Source organism: Manduca sexta, chromosome 9 (genome assembly GCF_014839805.1).
Source record: "Manduca sexta isolate Smith_Timp_Sample1 chromosome 9, JHU_Msex_v1.0, whole genome shotgun sequence".
Taxonomy (NCBI): domain Eukaryota; kingdom Metazoa; phylum Arthropoda; class Insecta; order Lepidoptera; family Sphingidae; genus Manduca; species Manduca sexta.
The window spans coordinates 429376-449167 of record NC_051123.1 but is presented as its reverse complement, the minus strand read 5'-3'; the positions used below and the strand labels follow the sequence as shown (position 1 = coordinate 449167).

At 34.3% G+C, this 19792-nt stretch overlaps 1 protein-coding gene across 2 annotated transcripts; it reads left to right on the top strand.

The window, feature by feature from the left end:
- The first annotated feature begins 1470 nt into the window (after nucleotides 1–1470).
- LOC115455704 lies at nucleotides 1471–19565 on the top strand. 2 transcript variants are annotated; one of them, XM_030184373.2, is made up of 2 exons: nucleotides 1471–1591; nucleotides 18170–19565. In XM_030184373.2, the coding sequence occupies exons 1-2, from the start codon at nucleotides 1524–1526 to the stop codon at nucleotides 18945–18947; spliced, it is 846 nt and encodes a 281-aa protein (XP_030040233.2). In that variant the 5' UTR covers nucleotides 1471–1523; the 3' UTR covers nucleotides 18948–19565. The 2 variants fall into 2 exon arrangements, with proteins under 2 accessions (XP_030040233.2, XP_030040234.2); XM_030184374.2 differs by lacking the exon at nucleotides 1471–1591 and adding an exon at nucleotides 8725–8880.
- The last annotated feature ends 227 nt before the right edge of the window (nucleotides 19566–19792 follow it).

Below are 19792 nucleotides of genomic sequence, written 5' to 3'. Positions count from 1 at the left end.
TATATTTTATATCTGTTTGCATGTCTTTAAGATTTAACCTTTTCTGGTGGCTCTACTCCAAGCATTCTGGGCAAGCAGCTTTAGGGCAAAATCGCTTCTGACAAACTGACTACAGTCTGCTATTAATCGTAGTCTAATCCAAATATTACGTAAATGAGAGACCCTGCATCAGTTCATAGATTGCCAGAATTATGCCGTCTTATCCTACTTCATGATCCACCTACTATTTAGTCTCCACACCGAAAGTACGCCCATGCACGAGGGTATATTATGCCGTGGCCCTAGGCACATAGTGAAGTATGTATATTCACATGGAGGTCTATAAGGGGTCGCGAACACTCCCTGGCCGAGAAGAGAGAGCTCCTCCGCCCATCCTAAGATGAGCCTTTCTCCTTCCCCAACACTTCCTTCTCAACTATCCAGTGGCGAAGGGTGAAAATTTTCAAAAGGTAACCCGAGGCAAAAAAAATTGCTTTAGGTAACATATCGCGACCAATTTAACAGAAAATAAAACAAAGACAAACGACAATAAACCTAAAAGGCAAGCTGGTAGGAATCGAGGTGTATAGACGCTTCGCCACTGCAACTATCCTTTTCCAACTTTCCACCAGAGCCTTGCAGTCGCTAATCTGGAAATAAACCAGTATACCGTTCGCAGGTTTCCCTCGATTATGACGGCGGCGTCTGAAACCAAAACAAAACCTAACTCGTGAAAGAATAATATTTTCAACTCGTACATATGTTTCTGTTTGATTTCGTTGGATTTAAAGACAGATTAGTGTAGCCAGAGACTCGCCGAGATGCGACTTTACCTTACAGGGGCTCTGGAGGGTTTTTAAGGCGGGATAGTCTCATGTCTACGGACTGACAAGGCGATGAATCAATTATTTTGTAAACTGTTTATTTACAATGGTTCACAAAGTTCTGTTAAAAATACTATAAATATTAGTTTGGATCATTCTGTTCACGACTGGAGTCGATATCTTTTATTCTTCCTGTCACGTTTCCTGTAATGCGATAACAAAGTGTTTTGTTGTTAGTAGTGATGGGATAGGGCGGGATTAGGAATACAGAAATGTCATTTAAGTGGTACTATTTAATAATTATTTAAAGGTTTATTTAGTTCAGATTTAAAAGGTTAGCAAGTTGTTTTAACATCCTAGAAATATAATAATATCGATATGAAAGCTTGTAACGATGTTTGGATGTTTGATGCAGCATTTAAGCTAAATGGGTTTAGAAGAATTTTGATAGATAAGTATCTGAATTACTGAAATATTATCAGATATCCTGAATTAACCTAAAGGCATTTCATCCCAAATTCACATTGCATTATTTTTCCCGGGAATTGTAAGTGATGCTCTCACTAGCGAAACCTATTAAATATTACCCCGGGACTCCAAACCCGGAAAACATACATCCCTAACCAATAGTTACATTTTATTAAACATTATGGACGGGCTTGTGGTCTGCTACTAATTGGACGCGTGAAATAAACCCGCGGCTTTCCTTGTAGATAAAAAATGGTTTATAACGCAATCCCGCTGGTTATGGTCGTTAGTCCTAGTACAGAGCTGGATATTGATGGCGGGTAAGTTTTTTTTTTAATTTGAATGATTTTGATATGTCTATGGTCTACCGTTATTTTTGGCGGGAAAGGTTTCCGTGTAGGGTGTTTTTGGTGCATTTCTTAGTGAATAGGGCAGGAGGTGATTAGGGCTTAAAAACGATGGTATCTTCATTTTTTTTAAAGTATATATTTTTTTTGTATTTTAGCAATAAAGCGTTTTTTCCCCGTGAAAAAAAAGGGATAGTATCGGTAAATGGTTTGTGAATGTTTTAAATCAGTGCGCGCCTATTGCAGTTAGTTTCGTCGAAGATAATTGACGCAAAATGATTCATTGCAGTCGGCCATTGTTAATTTTTGTAATGTGGAGTCGCCTATTTGCAAGTTAAGTTTGTACTTATTATTTTTTCGTGGTAAAACATCTAGAATAGCCTCAAGAATAAATAGGGCTAGTTGTAAATTTCTGGTTACCAGTAAGAGACAGTGCTAGAGTTACCATTAGGCCGCAGCGTAAGGGCGGCAGCGGCATTATGGTAAAAAGTGGCTTATATTTAAAGAAACTATAAATTCGAGCCTGGAAAGAGAGAATGTAATATTAAACAAGAAATGTTAAGTTTAATTCGGTTAAACCTATTTAAAAAAGTATTTGCGAATATATTTCTAAGTTGGTGTTTATTTAATACATATTATGGGTTTTAATTATAATTTTAAGTCGGGCAATATTACCTATATTAAACTTAAATATATTTATAATATGTGTATTGAATAGATTTTTTTAAGAGATGTGAGAAACTACCCTAACTAAATTAATTGCTCATAAAGATGTTTGTACACCGACGCCATTTTGTGTTGAAATATGTGTAGATTTTATGTTACTTTAGTTTTAAATAAATATTAGTGCGTAACTGTCAGAAGATTTAAAAGAAGAAGAGAAGAGAACTCTTGTCGGTTGCGGCTCATCGTATGGCAGTTTGCTGTGTAGTAATGCCAGCTGCCTAGCGAAGGGCAACAAATGACTGAGTTGATCTACTATACAAGATATAATAGAGAAGAATAGTATGTGCATATTGAGCGACGAACAATGAAGAACAGATTTAGACTAATAGAGTTATCCATATTGTGTATATCAAAGACTTTTTTATATATAAGATGTAGTAGATAAGTACGTATCTTGCATCAATTAAGTGAAATTACGTAACGAATCCGTTTAGGAATATTTCAGGACTACGCGGGCCCCGTGGATACGCCCACGTGAAAGAACATTGGCTTAAGAGTCAATAGCAGAAAGTGTTCTGCAAACAATGTAATTTAATTATAATTTATTTTACCACTCGGCATAGACAGACATGGCAGCCGAATATTTTCCGTACACGTTAGTGATAAGACAAATTTTCGGAAGAAATTATGATCGAAAATATTCGTTTCGGTATCCACAGCGAATACAACGTTACGCGTTTTGAGAGTACGTTGTCTAACAAAAAGTACATATTAAATAGTGTGAAAAAAATATCGTTTATACATGGTATGTAGTAAAGTAGTACTTGCCTACGTTTTTGGCTTAGACAATAATAATATCTGTCCAACAAGGATTACATATTAAATGGCGGAAACGGTACCGTTTATATATGAAATGTACTAAAGTAAGTAGTACGTACTTACCTACGTTTTTGGCTTAAACAATGATATAAAGGACACGGCTTCAGATCTATCCTTTCTGCCAAGGTATATGAGCTCTTGCACTCTATTAAAATTGTTGTAGGTGCGTAAAATAGAGAGAAGTATTTAAGAAATATTTGTGTATGCGATCATAATCACACAAATGGTATGTGTGTTATACTTTCTTTGTAGAAGTTACATTGAACGTGATAGAATTGTTCGTTCTCACAATAAGGACATTGCGCGGACTTTTTCGGTGTTGGCAATAACTAAACCTTAAATAACGATTCGGTTGATCTATGTGTTGAATACCTAATCGCAACGTTTCTTCACTCTTATTACCCATGGGCAAAGCTTAAGAAAGAGGCTCCACTCTTCTGTCTGGGTATAAACAAATTCGACACAGCTACATAGGTACTTTTGATTAATTTCCCCCTTACGCACCGAATAAATATCTGGCGCCCTTGCATACTAACATACGATTTTTATCCTATTTGACCTATTTTTTATAAATAATTCTTATCCATAGCGCTCGCAAATATACTATATATACCTACATGTGTAGTCCATAATTCACTGCATTATGTTTATCAATCATCTATTTATAATTCTCGCTCTATCACGGTTTGGGCGGAAATAAGCTTGGCAATGCGTTTCACTTATCTACAGTAACAGACTTGGCCCAGGGTTTCCTAACCGCCAGTCTGTGGTGTAGATTCACCACAGCCTGGCCAGAATGTGATCGACGGCGTTATGCTATTGCCTACAAAGCGAGCGGAGAGGGAGGGAGAATGCACAACGCCCGGGGCCTCACGCAATCTTAGAGGACCTTTTTTTAGGTAACTTCCTTTTTATCAACCCATTTTACATACGAAATCGGAGATTTTTTTTTATTCCTGCAAGGCTTCCCCAGTACTGGAAAGGAATGCAAAGAAAAAGGCTTCGCAAACATTTGCCACCCGGAGTCTCGCGTTGTTAAGACTCCCGAATGGCTAACTCCAGCCCTACTTCTCTGCCCTTTAAACGTTAGCTTATTATATCATTTTAAATAACGTCATTTTTATTTCACATTTAGTTATATAATTATGATTAAGTTTATTAAGAATGTCAACTTGTTACACAGAAACTATCCACTACCACGAAATTGTTAGCAGGCGAATGCGTGTCACTTCAATGTAAATAGGGCCAGTTTAATATTAAAAACACGTCATCCAATACTTGTTTAATGTCGTCCCTTTATGAAAAATAAACACATTTTAAATTACAAAATACCAAGGGGTACACGAACGAATCGACGAATTGAGCACATTATAGAAAAGCCAATTAATATTAACATTAAATAAACACTAAGATGAAGTTACAGCTCCTGTAGAAAGTAGTTACAATATTGAAAACAGTCTAATACATCAGAATTTTTATGATTGTTTCTTTTTACAATTCCGACGCAACATTACATTAATAAAAAGTTATTCATTTTTAAACATGCTTTCACGTGCAATTTCATCTGCAATTTATATTCTGTACAAATATTGTTCATGGCGACCATTGCATAAGTGCCTACTTATTACCCACATAATTAGTTGGGAGCTCTATTCCGTTTAAGAGGTGAATCCGTCTTTTTGCTATTATGGTTGTTTAAACTTTTAGGCAGCTATGATAACCGTATAGGTAGATAGATAGTGGACTTTTCTACCTATATGGCTAATAAAGCGATGGAAATTGATCACACTGCACCTGATGAGTGGACTAATAGAATGTCGACTGACGAGAGACGATTACCCATCGACAATGAAAATTAAAATGAGTATTATTACTATTACTAAAATGAGTACTATTTCCATTCGTAGTTTAATACGATAAAGTTGTTCATGGTCCAAGATTAGTTTTAGGGATGTGCATTTCTACCTTTCTGCTATACTAGATACCATAATTATTTTTTTTTTCAAATTAAAATCACGCTGGTTTTTGTAAATGCTTTATCATTAAAACCTCTGTGGTCGATAGATACAAATATTTTTTGTGATTTATTTCTGTGCACGGGGTGCAAGTGTACCTACTTGCTTGATTTTAGAAAAGTCAGAGGTGTGTGCCGTTGAGATTTAAACCTGCGGACATTCGTCTTGGCAGTCTGTTTCACACCCAACTAGGCCATCGCCGCTTTTAACTTGAAATTACAGGCCTTTAATATCTCAGTTTACACGAATGCAGTTATTCGAATAATTAAGTATTGACACTGTCAATCGTTGCTCACTTCACGGTAATTGGCTCGTGCAGCGATCATTAAAAAACATGGTACTTTGCTATCATGCCCTGTATAAAATTACGTTGACAATTCGCTTCGGCGACTACGATAATTGTGGCCATTGCCCATACAGCCCTTTGGCCTTGGACGAAAACCATTCTTTATGAGCCAGACGGGACTCGTTTCGTATGAGTACCCATCGTAATGTGAGGATGTAAAGGTAAAATATCCCTAGGGGAAATAAAGGTAAAAATAGTGGACACGAGTTCGGATTTTTTGTGTTTTTTGGTTATTGATAAAACTTGACTGTTTATACTGATTATAAAAATAAAAGTTTTTAACGGAATCTTTTGCTCGCGCTGCGTTAAAGAAAAAATAAATTATTTTGTATATATAAAAAAGTATGTAAGTACTTTAGTAATCACTTCCAAATTATTATTTACTATTGCTCGCGGGTTCGCCCGCCTAAAAAGGGTTTTCTCCTACAAAAATCTCTAAATCTAGAGTCATATCTGTAGGACTCTAACTCCATTATTTAAGAAATCAGATTATATAATTCCTTTATTTCCCACCGGAGAAAATGACGGTATAAAATCAAATGCATGGTCTGTGTGCCAAATGTCATATCACTTGGCACTAAGGGAGCGGCATCCGCGTCTTGTCATTCAAGTAAAAAAAAAATACAAATTTGACTATAAATGTATTTGCAATAATAACAGTTAAGACGTACAGGTTATAAATTAAGTATGGACTCATCTTTCACTTAGCAATAAACGTTGACAAAATATGGCGAGCGTGAAAAATGATAACAATAATTGGTATTTTGATAGCAACATCTAGCTGGTCTTGCGGCTTGTATACAATGGACTAATTAATAATGAACGTATGTACAATACCTATAATATTGTCCGATATAAGGAAAGTCGAATTAATAATTTACGTTGGTCCATTGGATCACCATACATTAGTTTGTAAGTCAATAGGTAGGCAGGCTGGTATACTAGATAATTTTTCTCTAATTTAATAATTTATCCCACCCATTCACGCATTTAATCTCCGAAGGGGCAAGATATTACGATCATAAAAATAGAAAGCGACCTATCGCTATATCGGGCACAAAAGTTTCAGACTCCAGCCTTTCGAATTCATTAGTTACAGGAGTTTTTTGGTGAAAGAGGAACAAGCATACGAGTACATACATCGATCCTCACAAAATTTCGTATTTATATTAGAAGGATAGGATGGCATGCTCAATATATTTTTCGTAAGCGTGTCAAACTCTTTTCTGATTGATCCATAATTGTTTCAATAGCGGTTAAGATCGTGTATACTAGGTTACTAATAAATAGAGTCGATATCTCAAGTCCAGTTGTAAGACCGTTAGTCCCTGGCAAGTGATTCGTCCTACGAGTACATCTCCGATCGAACGGCCCTCGAGCACTCCGCATTACAATCGATTGTGCTATAAATGCATTCGATAGTGATGTTATTTCGAACCGCAATAGCGTAGAACTTATAAGCGTGCCTGTTTTCCCAAAATGTGGAATAATGTACCTATTTCTTTATGCTTTGTTTATTTTTTTTAATTTATTTCTTGTATTTATTACGCACAAAACAGGTAATAATCGGATACACATTGTATAAAAAAAATGCTTGAAGTTTTTTAACATGATTATAACCCAAAACTTGTGTTTTTGAATTAATTCTAAGTATTAAGGAGATAACAAAGTTGAAATTATAATTAATTACTTATTATTATAAATTATAATTATTTTTCGTCTCATTATGACGTGATAGAGTCAATGTCTTACACGGTGTTAAATTTTCGTCCTCCAAAATTATTCTATGAGGTACTTTTTTTAGATGTTCTGGCCTAAGAATGGAATCCAGGACCACCCGGTTGACAGCCCGATGCTAATAAACCGATGATTCATGCATTTTATTAGGCTTTTTATTTTTATCGTGTAATTTGCGTAATAAAAATGCGATGGCCGACGAAGTGTGATACTAGAAAAAGCATTTTTTGTACTTATTCTTTCACTTTTAAGTATTTTTGTTTGAGTTTTTAACAAGGTGAAATAACTAGGTAAGTAACTATGGAATAAATATTACCGTGAAGATGAAGGGAAACATCGTGAGGAAACCAACATTATGTTTAGGTATTACCTAAAAAATCTTCATAACTATTTCGATATGTGATATCCGTCAACTCGCACAATGGGTAGCATGATTGACTAAGTTTAAAACCCTCTCAGCAGAGGCTCGTGCCCAGCAGTGGGATAGTACATAGACCATGGTACAGGGCTAGTATTATTATAATTATAGATATTACCGGACATGACCCGACTTATGTACTCACTGGCCCTTGAAAATGTCTGTGGTCAGCTTTTAATTGATATGTGATACTTAATATGCAATAAAAAATAACTGTAAACAATGAGTAGAATCAGTTCATATCGATAATTTATTACCTGTCTGTAAATGTTTTTGAGAAATTAATCGGAAGTATAAGTACTTAACTATTTATTTACGATTATTATAATACTTAAACTTTATTAATTTGAAAAGTTTGGTACCTACTTTTTTTATTAATCATTGATCTAACCCCTTACTTTATTTACTACGTAAAATTTAATGGTTTCTTATGAACTTACGCGAATTTTAGATATGAAAGACTAGTTTTCGGGTCCTTTTAGATTTTTATTGTCTCCCGACATTTCGGAAACTGCAGCTTTCATGGTCACGGGGAAGACTGAGATGTCGGTCATCCCAAAAACTTATAGGTAAAGTCTTAACGTGATAAAATCCGGAAACTAATTTTATTTCAATATTATGAATAGTACTTCTTACTAGAAATACTTAGTCTACTAAAGACATTGATTTTTTTTATTAATTGCGTGCGTGGATATATTCTGTAAATGCGTGTGTTATAATGTTATGTGATTCAACCTTTTTATAACATGATTTTTAAAAACCCGCTTAGCAATTACTCGCCAGCTTTACTCGTAGAACAATTTTACCAATTTCAGGCTTCTAGTCTCACTATTTTCCCGGTCAAAACATTTAAAGGGTCATTGAGTGTTAAAAATTTAACTATTTAGGTAAATTTTTTTACGTAATCATAAATATTATTTATTAATTTCCGCTACAACCAATTTTCCTAAAACAATTCTGTGAGAAAAAATTTCAAGTTCAAATATCGAATGAAATAGACAAATATCCCACGCCCCTCCATGTTTTCGCGGTGGCTGCACAGCTCGGCGCTTTAGTCGTTTACCGTTTCCCGCCAAAAAAACATCCATCACCGGGTATTTTACTGTGTCGTTTTGTTGTAAGTTGTTTATAAGAGGCAGATGCGGTATCTCTCGTGTTTGTATCTCGTGAAACTTGTGTGAGTGCGCATCGCTATGTACCGGTCAGTGATATTTTAATTATTTTATTGTCATAAGTATTTCTTCCATTTCATTGAGGATTTTTTATTTTTTGTGAACTTCGTAGTTCAAGGGCTGTACTTTTGAAGACATATATATTTTTTTAAATACTCGGGATTATTATTTCATGTGATAAAATGTTATCTCGTATTTTTTAAAATAATCTGGTTATTGATGGGTCTGCATTCGTGTATCCAACACATTATTGAAAATTAAATTGCTTTCAATTTTCTGAAGTTAAAAACACTCAAAATTTATCTCATATAACTGCGTGTTTTAATTAACTGCGCTACTTAGATTTTTTCTCAATATTTATTTAATAAAAATGGTTTTAATACGAAAAAAATCATGATGACCTAAAAATAAGCCACCTATTTTAAAAATTCTATCGAACAAAATTGGCCGCATTACAGGTCCGCACTTAGTACAGAGAAATGGATATTAGAATTACCAATAATCAATAATTTTCATTCAAATTTAAACTCGCAAACTTTACTAAAAATACGTATAGGCATTTATATTTACTTTTGAAACTAGATAGGTAGTAGGTACGTTATTAACTTTTGTTTTTTTTTTAATTGATAAGTGAAATTCTACTTTTTAACAATTAGACAACAATCATCTTTTATATCTACCCAAAATCTATTAATACCACCTCCATACCACAAATGTTTTTGGGGGCTATGGCCCCAAATTTTAATACTGAATACAGCCACGTGGACATTGATAAAACTCAAACAAAAACTAGTGATTGTATTGTGAACAATGGTCCAGCGTATAGAAACGGCATTATATTCCAATCGGAAAATGGCGGGAATAATGGATGGAAACTACGGCGGAAAAACATTGAAACACACAGCCCTAAATATTCCAGTCTAAAATTAGGTACACAATTCAGGAAGGTAAATCGATAGTCTAATTTCCACAATGTGTTTTAGGTCATTGGTTTTCGGAAACATAAAATCTTTGTGTTCAACTTCTGAGTATAGATTTTCATTGTCATTATTTTACTACCGAGTATGTCAACTTTGATAGCATAAAGATAAACCTAATTGGTTTCTGTTATTTAATATCTACTAACAAAAACCATTTGAACTTTCCTAAGCATGTTAAATAAATAGGTTTAAATTGACATTGTGATGGACAAATTACGACATAAGTTATGAAGTAGATATTTTAAAATTAAAGTATTTTTCACATTTTATCGCGGCTTTAATATTTTAGTTTTCAAATCCGAAAAATAGTTTAATTTTAATGTCTAACATTCGCGTAAATATAAGACATTATTAAGAAGATATTTATTTTTTTATCGGTAAATAAAAGTATTTTCCCAATATTTTTTAGTTTTACGCAAACTACAAGTATACTATTATTTTAAATTTACGTAAAGTAACAATACGTAAGATTCTTAACTCTTGTAACAAATAAAGCCTTACTGGTTAAATTATAATCTAATCACACCTTAAATTATGCGAAAAGTGTAAAAAACAATGGCAATTAATTTAAAACGTGTGTTTTGTCTATGCATGGATCTCAGACAATAGTAGGAACTGTGCTCGGTAATTAAAGACGTACTTAACTACTTACCGTTTCGTTTATTTGTATGTTAATTAATTAAAAATTACGTATAATGAATAAAAAATATAACTCGTAATTTAAAAATAAATAATTTTATACAATTGTCTTAATCACCTTATTGAGGGATACGAATTGAATAATTAATACAAATAATTGTTATATAATTATTTGTATTAATAAATGTTAATACAAATAATTTGGTAACGTCTAATAAGACTTCATACTTGATTGATAAAACGTTTATTTGGAACACTTATAAAACTTTTAGGCAGTTTTCCTTATAAGGCAAAGGTGGACTTTCTCTATGGTCCGGGCCTATGGCGGCAATAAAAAATATAAGCCTATTCTACTGTTCTTTATTCAAAAAACTTCAAAAAGCATTTTAATCAATGTTTACGAACTATAAACGCTCTCATTGAATCGGAATGTCATTTCGAAGAATAACACGTATCAAGTCAGCAGTTAACTTCTACGAACGTATTAATTAACTTTAAAAGGAGACGTGTCTGTTGTTTATGGTCAGATGTACGACTTGAGAAATAAATAAGAATACATACTTTCTTTTTATTGATCACTGGCTTATATTTTCCTTGAACTTGTTTTGATTACTCCCCTTTTGCGATGCGGTTTTATTTATCAATACCGCTAGTTTTTAAAAGTCCATTATGCTACTGACGAGCTAATATACTTATCGAAGTGAAAATTTGTCAAATGAAGAATTAAAAAAAAAATCAAATGCATTGCTTTAAAATTATACACACTTTATATGTTTTCAATATTTAGAACACTTCATATGCCGGCACAAAATTTTCGGTTTCATATAAGTACATAGTATCTAAGTATTAGGTACTATAAGATATATGAATTTGAGTTGAGCATAATATAACTCAGACTATTAAATTTTATTTCTGAATAATACCTAGTTCGTATATGGTGAAGTAATATGTAGCGACTAAAAATAAAGTTCCGGTTCCAACAAATCTTCACAGCATATTATATTGAAAATAATTTTTAAGCATTAAAATTCATATAACAATGAGTGGCATGCAATGCAAGGCTGAAACTCCCCGCACTTAGCAAATTGCATAAATGTTGTCATCTGTTTTTCGTAATGCACTGATTAGCGCCAGGCATTCGTCGCTTAATTTAATTGTGGCTGATGTATGTCTCCTTTGCCTGGCGTTTAAAAAATATTAAAATGTAGTGTGACCGAAGAAAGTCCGGTTCCAAGATCTACCATCCATATTTTTTTAAAATTATATTGCTAAAACATAGTCCGATTTTTTGTTAGTTCTTTTATTATATTTTTTTTATTATGTAGTCCAATATAATCAAACGATTTTCTTAATATTTTTTCATGAAACGATTTTATAAAGATTTTAACATTACATGGGCTTTTAAGTGTTCAATTACTTTAGTATTTATTTAGCTCCGAATTTATAATGTGAAAGACTTAGATCTTATGACTTGTTTCAAGGACTTTCGGTTCCGAAAACAAACATAAAATAAATGTTCGTTTAAAAAAAAATCTCAATGGCGGGAATCATAATCAATGACTCTCGTTTCATATTTTCCCGTTCTAATAGAATTAGAATTCGCGTTTACCACTTAAATTCAATTTGGTTAATGTTTTAACAATCCTGATACAGAGAGGCAATGTCGACTCTACCATGTTTTTTATCGGGGGCGATAAAATGACTCCACCGCACCTTATACTAATTGGCGTAAGGTTGAGATTGTCAACTGACGAGAGATGATTATCCCTCACCAATCGATACAATTATGCCGGTCTGTATGAAACTGGACATACAGGCTGATCCCGGAACGCGACATACGTGGGTCATTTTGACGGGTTTTACAAATTGATTACCTATATTATTTTTAGAGACTTTCCCGCCCTCACATCTACCACTACAACTCCTGCAAGCCAGGATCAGCAGTGGCACGCATTTTGACACTGAACAGTGAAGCTCGGCGAGTCTCAGGGAAAACTAATTTGTCATTATCCCGCAACGAAATTAATCAAATAGAAATATAGGGAATTGGAAATATTAATTGTCCATATTTACTTTCTTTAAAATTCCAATAAGTAAAAGTTTCGAAGTATATAGTAAGTCGTGAATCGTATAAACACTTCTCTATGTTAATCATTACCCTTTTAGTATAAATCAACTGCAAAAAGTATGCAAAAATACGAGCCACGCTCAATTTAATCTCGAAACTTAAATGGTTTCCATTAAATGTAGAGTGAAGCTAAAAACTAATTTGATCGCTTTGTGGTTTTATTCGATTTTTATTATGATCAAAGGCATATCTTAAAAAAATGTGTTTGTGTTTGAGATTTAGACTGATTTTTGAAATTTTTTACAAATAAAGCTGAATTTGTAGTGATCGCTCTGCATTTGATTATGAATGAAGTTTTAAAGGCTTAAACCACTAAGAATAGCTCTACTTTGCTTATTTAGAACGATTTATTAAAACTTTTATTCTTTAGTGCCTCAGGAGAGCAGTTGTAGTGCGTGCGCGGGACGGTTTTCGCTCTGAGGTCTCAGGTTTGAATCCCGAGTCGGGAAAAGTGATATTAGGTTTTTTGCTCAATATCAGCCTAGAATGTATAGGTACACATTATGGACTGAAACACACACGGCGAAAAGTCAAACGCCTAGTTACATTTCTGCCTACCCCTTTGTTGACATGGTGCGTCATGTGTGTTTTGCTTCGTTTTTATTTCGGGTGAAGGGACATTAAAACAAGTAATCGATAGAATACAGCCAATAATTTCCCATTATAGACAATTCCCAGCGCGTTTCCCATCACATTATGTAAACACTTTAGGCCCTGACCGCTCACTGTTTGCATTGTTACTCAAACGTGGCCTAACGTCACTCTTATGTAACTGAAAATAAATTTGTCCACGTGGCACGGGTCAGGGACAGCTCCTAGAATACTAGGGACCGCATTAATGACTGGTTAAAAGATTACGTATTGTTCGTCAAACTGACATATAAGTGGTCGTATATTATTTTGTATCTGCCTGGATATAGACCATCGTCCACAATGTTACGATCTTTATTATATTGTTCCAAGAATTGTTATAACATGTGAGTTAGGCAAAAGGCCTGTCTTTGGAATGGTTAATCCAAAGACAGGCTACATTTGTGTCGCACTTATGCAGGGGACCGTGCACTTCTTCGTCGCCTTGTCGAATATGAATTCTTTTTATAACTGGATTTATTTAGTTGTTTATAATGTACAACTGTTTGCTTTCCCTAAAACATTTTTTTTAAAAAACCTGCCATAGTAGCCTACGTAAGTATGTCGCGTTTCAGGATCAGCCTGTGTATATGCCGTTCAAACAGGGGCCTTATTCTTGATATTTGGACAGTACGTAATGAGAACGTAACGCCCCGCGTCGCGTTTAGACAATATTGGCATACAGAATATCATTCCGCACAAATTTCACAAAGATAACGTAACACGACTGTGTTGTTTACTGTCATAGAGTATAAGGCCTCTGGCCGGCATAATTGTGTCGACTGGTGACGGGTATCGTCTCTCTAAAGTCAGTCTCTCATCTGGACTTCGCTTATCGCCAGGTAGAGTGAAGTCGTTTTGCCATTCTCGTATAAAATACACTTGAAACATAAGAATACATACTCTGTAGACAATATAGATTTGTCGGCTTGATGTGGATATTATCACTATCTTAAATAAATTATGCTGGCTTATTTGATTAACAAGACGATGGGGCAACACATGGTGGTCTACAAACCTTACATGATCTCCATATGTCTGGTGTTAGCCGTAAATACGATGAGCCGTAGAGCAACTTAATGTTTGTGGAACGAAAAACACATATTTCCTGAGATTAGTTTTATAATTTATCCTTTAATATAATGAAAATAACATCGGAAGACGTTACCCCCCTTAGTTTTAGCTTAGTCTCAACCTCCAAGTAATTAGATGAGTACTCATTAGAATATGAATATGTTTGGTGAGGTTCGTCGTATTACACAACGTTTGACTGCCTCGAAGGCGTAGTTGTTTTACGTATGCGCTACAAGCATGACATTCACTGTGGTCCCGGAATCGAATTCCGGGTCGGGCTAAAAACATTATGAATGTGATTTCCAACTTATAAATTACTCGTTGGTCTTTAGCCAAATCTTTCTCCAGTCATGACAGATTGCCGTCTGTTCTATCTGAAAGCTAAGTAAGGAACAGAGAGTACACCTGTGTATTGTGCATGTACTGGTGCACTGCATCTACCGCGTACCTAGCGGATCTCCGTATAGATCGGCCGCCGTAGACAAATTCGTAGATATAGAGGAAAACAGTGACAGCCCTAAACGAGGCGAGGCCCCAGGCAAAAGCAAAAAGAAATAGGCGCGAGGCCCCGGGCAGAGTAAAAAAACGTTCCCCTGTTTTAACAGTTTCGTCGGTAAGAACGTAAAGGTCCTGCGAGGCACCGCGCGAGGCCTCTGTACGCGCGAGGCCCCGGGCGGTTACCCTGTTCGCCTCCCCCAAAGGCCTCCTCTGGAGGAAAAGTTTGTTAGTTTGTATTTATGTAGGTTTGTAGGAGCTAATCTATGGAACTACTGAACCGATTTAGAAAATTCTTTCACTAAAGCTACATTACTCCGTTATAGGCTACTTTTTATCCCGGAAAAATATAATATATATTATACAATAAAATTACACTTACCCTAATGTACTAAGGTAACATTTGTTGTATTCAAGTTTACAAACATTCCTAATGAGGTGATTGACATTATCTAGATACAAATATATTATAATTCTCTTTGATCTAGATAGGTCATTGGCTGAACATAAAATAGTTTTTATTGGAAATGCCAAAAACCGTTATAATTTCAGGTTGTATACACATAATGCATTATTAAATACTAATAAACATAAAAATAAAATGTGGATGGCTGATTTGGCGCCATTTGCATATTATCATCAATAAAATAAATAATAATGCTTATTTTGTAATACCGTTATATTTATATTGTAAAATAAAATAATATTGATGCAGTAGACGTTTGGTATTACCTGACAACGAGACTAGTCAACTTCAGATACTTAGAGGGATAATTGCTAGTTTATTTTCACAAGTAGCTTCGCTAATGCCTATAAAGTTTTCACGGTTACATAATAATAATATCAGCCCTGTATTATATACTGTCCTACTGTTGGGCACGGGCCTCCTCCACTAGTGAGAGGTATTAGGCCTTAGTCCACCACGCTGGTCTAGTGCGGATTGGTAGACTTCACACACCCTCGAAATTCCTATAGAGAACTTCTCAGGTATGCAGGTTTCCTCACAATGTTTTCCTTCAACGTTGAAGCAAGCGATAATTCACAAAGAATACACACATATTTTTTAGAAAAGTCAGAGATGTGTGCCCTTGGGATTTGCAACTGCGGACATTCGTCTCAGCAGTACGTTCCACAACCAACTAGGCTATATTTCGCGGTTTGATATCCCTAAATTTCGATGTTGGTCGTCGTTTATTCCACCACAAATATTGAATATTTAAATAAACATTTACACAGAAAGTGTTAAGGTCTAATTTTCCAATAAACAGTGTTAATAAGCATGAAGAACCGTACTAAATGTATTGACATTGGATGTTGCGGTGTCATGTCGGTTGTATAACGTGACAAACATTTTTGAGAATACTTACGAGAATTACCTAAGTAGTGATTATGGAATGTGGTAGACTAATAGAAATCTCTATACTTCTGCGGGTATTGGTAATATATGTAGTTATAGAAAGAATATTTAATAACTTTGAACAAACTGATTGAATTTTTAAAATATTTTTTTTTAAATATTTATAATATTTTATAAAGCAGGCTTCTTTCAACAGCTTCGCTCTTCGCTGGACGTACGACTTGGCGTTTTGCAAATTCTATTTACATACATAATAATGTTTCTAGATTTATAGCACATTTTCAGGTAGTAAAATACTATGGTATGAAAACGTTGCGCGCAAAATCGTATCGCAGAATGTTTTATCTTCGGTAACTCGATGCACATTTTCTATTTACCACTTTATTTTATTTACGCGTAGGTCCGAGGTGTGAAAAGGTTAACGGTAAATTAACACCCATTTTACCAAAGGTTTTATAATATTATGCGATCCTTTAAAATTACTACATAATTTAGCGGTCTGCGAAAAATGATGACATTGGCCCCACTTTAAATCAAGGTGCAATAAACGGAACGTAACGAATTGAAAAAAATGGCGCCGAAATAAATGTCATTTTCGCGAGAAGCGGATCTAGATTTTAGGCACTAAACTTTAAAATTACAGATTATCGCTTCGTTGGTCTAATTACAACGTACTAAGGGCATCAAACTAGTTCAAGTCTTAGCTCAGTTAGTTGTGACTTATTCGTTTATTTTAAAAAACAAATGGTTTTGTCGGGTATACAAATTTTGCCCTGTATTGTGAACTCGGGTATTTTGTCGGGTATGTTCGTATAACACCAACGGTCAGAGTAGATATGTTATGACTTTAAATATTTTATTAATTATACAATAGGTTTATTTAAGACCCTCCCCCGTACCAGAGGCCTTTAACATTCGTCCGCACATTTTCGGCGCGCAAGTTACGATGCAAAATTTATCGAATAATTAATGTAAAAAACTCAATTAGGTGTCTTATTGAAAATTATAAACTACCAAAATATTCCTTAATATATTGCCTATTAAAATCGGTTGCAAGTTAAAAAAAGTGTACTTTAAGAGGAGATGCACGGAATCAACAATTTAAATTACATTTTTGTTGTGAAATTTTAATACAAAATCCATATTATACAAAAGTTCAAAATACAAAAGTTAAGATTATATATTGCAGAAATATCATGATTTTTTTTCTCTATGTTTTATAAATACCATTACCACACCGTTTCGATGGGGGGAGCAGCTTAATACGCACTTATAAACAGAGCCATAAATACCTGTAGGTAAAAACAAATTACGTATATTGTAGGTGTTTACAAACTCGTTCCTGTAAAAAAAATGATACTATAAAATACTAGATAAAAATAAATCAAGTTCAACAGCCTTTGCAAATTAGACATTAAGAACCTGATTCGATATTATTCAATATCAATATAAAGTAAACGAACTCATTAATAGTATCAAAAACAAGTTTAAACTTGTTACTTTAGAGTAAAAATTCTTTTGCGATTTCCGTAGTGCAGAATCGGTAGAGTCTTCTTTGTACAAATCAGTTCCCATTATTAGGGGATGGGTCTCTTCAATATTTTGCGCCAGGTTAATCTATCTTGAATTGTCGCATCTGGTATTTGAGCTTTCTTGAGGTCTCTCTTTATATTCGACCACTAAGTCGACGGCGGGCGGCCTCTACCACTTTTATCTTCTGGCAACTATACAATCGGTCAAGTAATGTTAATTAATAACAAATATAGTCATTAGATATAATATTTACCGCAACTTTAAAACGTACAATAGTCTAAAGATATAGAATAGTATTTATTTTCTGTCGAAAGAGTATAACTCATGCTTAATGCCTTTATACTCAGGTACGGAGAAATGCAAATGTTAAAGGCGTATTTTTTTTCCATCGTCGATGAGGCTTAATTAATTCCCTTTTAAGAAAACCGTTATATAATTTTTACAATCTATGAACTATCATAATATAATCTATATTTTCGCAGGACGTTTCTCCTAGTATTGCTGAGCACAAACGCCGCAATAGGCGCCCCCCAAGAGAGCAGAGATAGTTCGATCACATATCTAAAAATACAGCCCGGAACAGATAAGCCAGTTGATACTCCAAACTACAGAAGCTACGGGTTTGTGCCAAAAAATGCGAAAAAATCCAGCAAGACCAGCAGTATCATCGTATCTGATGCTAAAAATTTAAGCATCACAGAACCTGAAGCTAAAATAAAACCAGAACACGAAAGCAATCAAACTGACAAACCTAATGTAACCAGTGTTCCAGAAATTGTCCAATCAGTGACCATCTTAAACCAAAACGTATCTGACGATCAACCTGAAGTAATAGATTCGAAAAAGTCAGAAGCGTCTGAAATCGAAAAAACTAACATTGATCCGAACATCGAAGAGATAAAGGAACACAAAAATCTGTTAAAGGACACGTTTGAAAATTTAGACAATCTGGAACCTAGTCAGTTTGATCGCCACTCCAGAGACTACGACTACACGACTAACACTTACGATTCCAGCGAAACCGAAGTCGCTGATTACTCCACAGAAAAATCCGAGAACTTAGACTCAAAAACTTCAAACGTTTCACCCAAACTGACATATTTCCAAAAGTATGGCGGATCTTTCTCGCATAACTTAATAGAATCGTCTGGTAAACGCAGGTTTAGGTCGCGGTGCCGCTGTGAAAAAATATGGAACTGTCCCAAATTGCAAATAACTGTGCCTAGATGCCCTGAGGAATATTTTATGTGTTGTTTCTAGGTTATACAAAGTCGAAACTTTTTATATAGACTGGGTCAGGCGTACAATAGGGAACTCCGATCAATATCAAGCTATTTTCTCTCGGGGTTAGTTTTGATTTAGCTTTCGTTCGTGTAGTATGGATTAATATGTAAGGTCTCATTTGATTTATTGAAACTACTACAGGTCCAAATAAAATTAAAACAATTTCTTTTATGGTTTTAGAAGACGCAACAATTCTTAAAGAAAATTTTCAAGAAAATTACCCCTTTAAAGAGGATATTGGGGACTAAAATTGATAGGGAGTAGAATACACCGGTTAAAATTATCAAAATTAATACTTCAAAAAAATATTTTTCAAGTTAACACAAGAGTATGTATGCTAATTTAAAATCAATATAATTTAGTATCCGTATTTGCGCAATGATTTAATTAACGATGTTTGTAAGTCATTATAACAGGTTTCGACTCAATACTGTGTAAGCCCACCGATCTCATAAATAATTCGCTTGTGTAAAATATTTATGTGGGTAAATATTTAGTGTAACTATGTACTGAATTTTAAGTTATATCTTAGTATATTTTTAATTTAAATGTAATTTATTATTGTATTTCAGGTGCAATAAATAATAAAAGTTTTGTGTTGTTTCCTTAAATTCGCTTCTAAAAGTGTGATTATTCTCAACGATGTGAAAATACACGAAGGTATTATATGTACCAGTAGCAAGAAGAAACGACGAGAGTGCTCAGCTTTGATTGACAGCCATCTTTAATAATACAAACAATCGTGCTATGACAATATAACACCTAAAATTAAATATTGAAGTAGCGAATATAGATATTATTTGAGATGTCGATATGTTTAT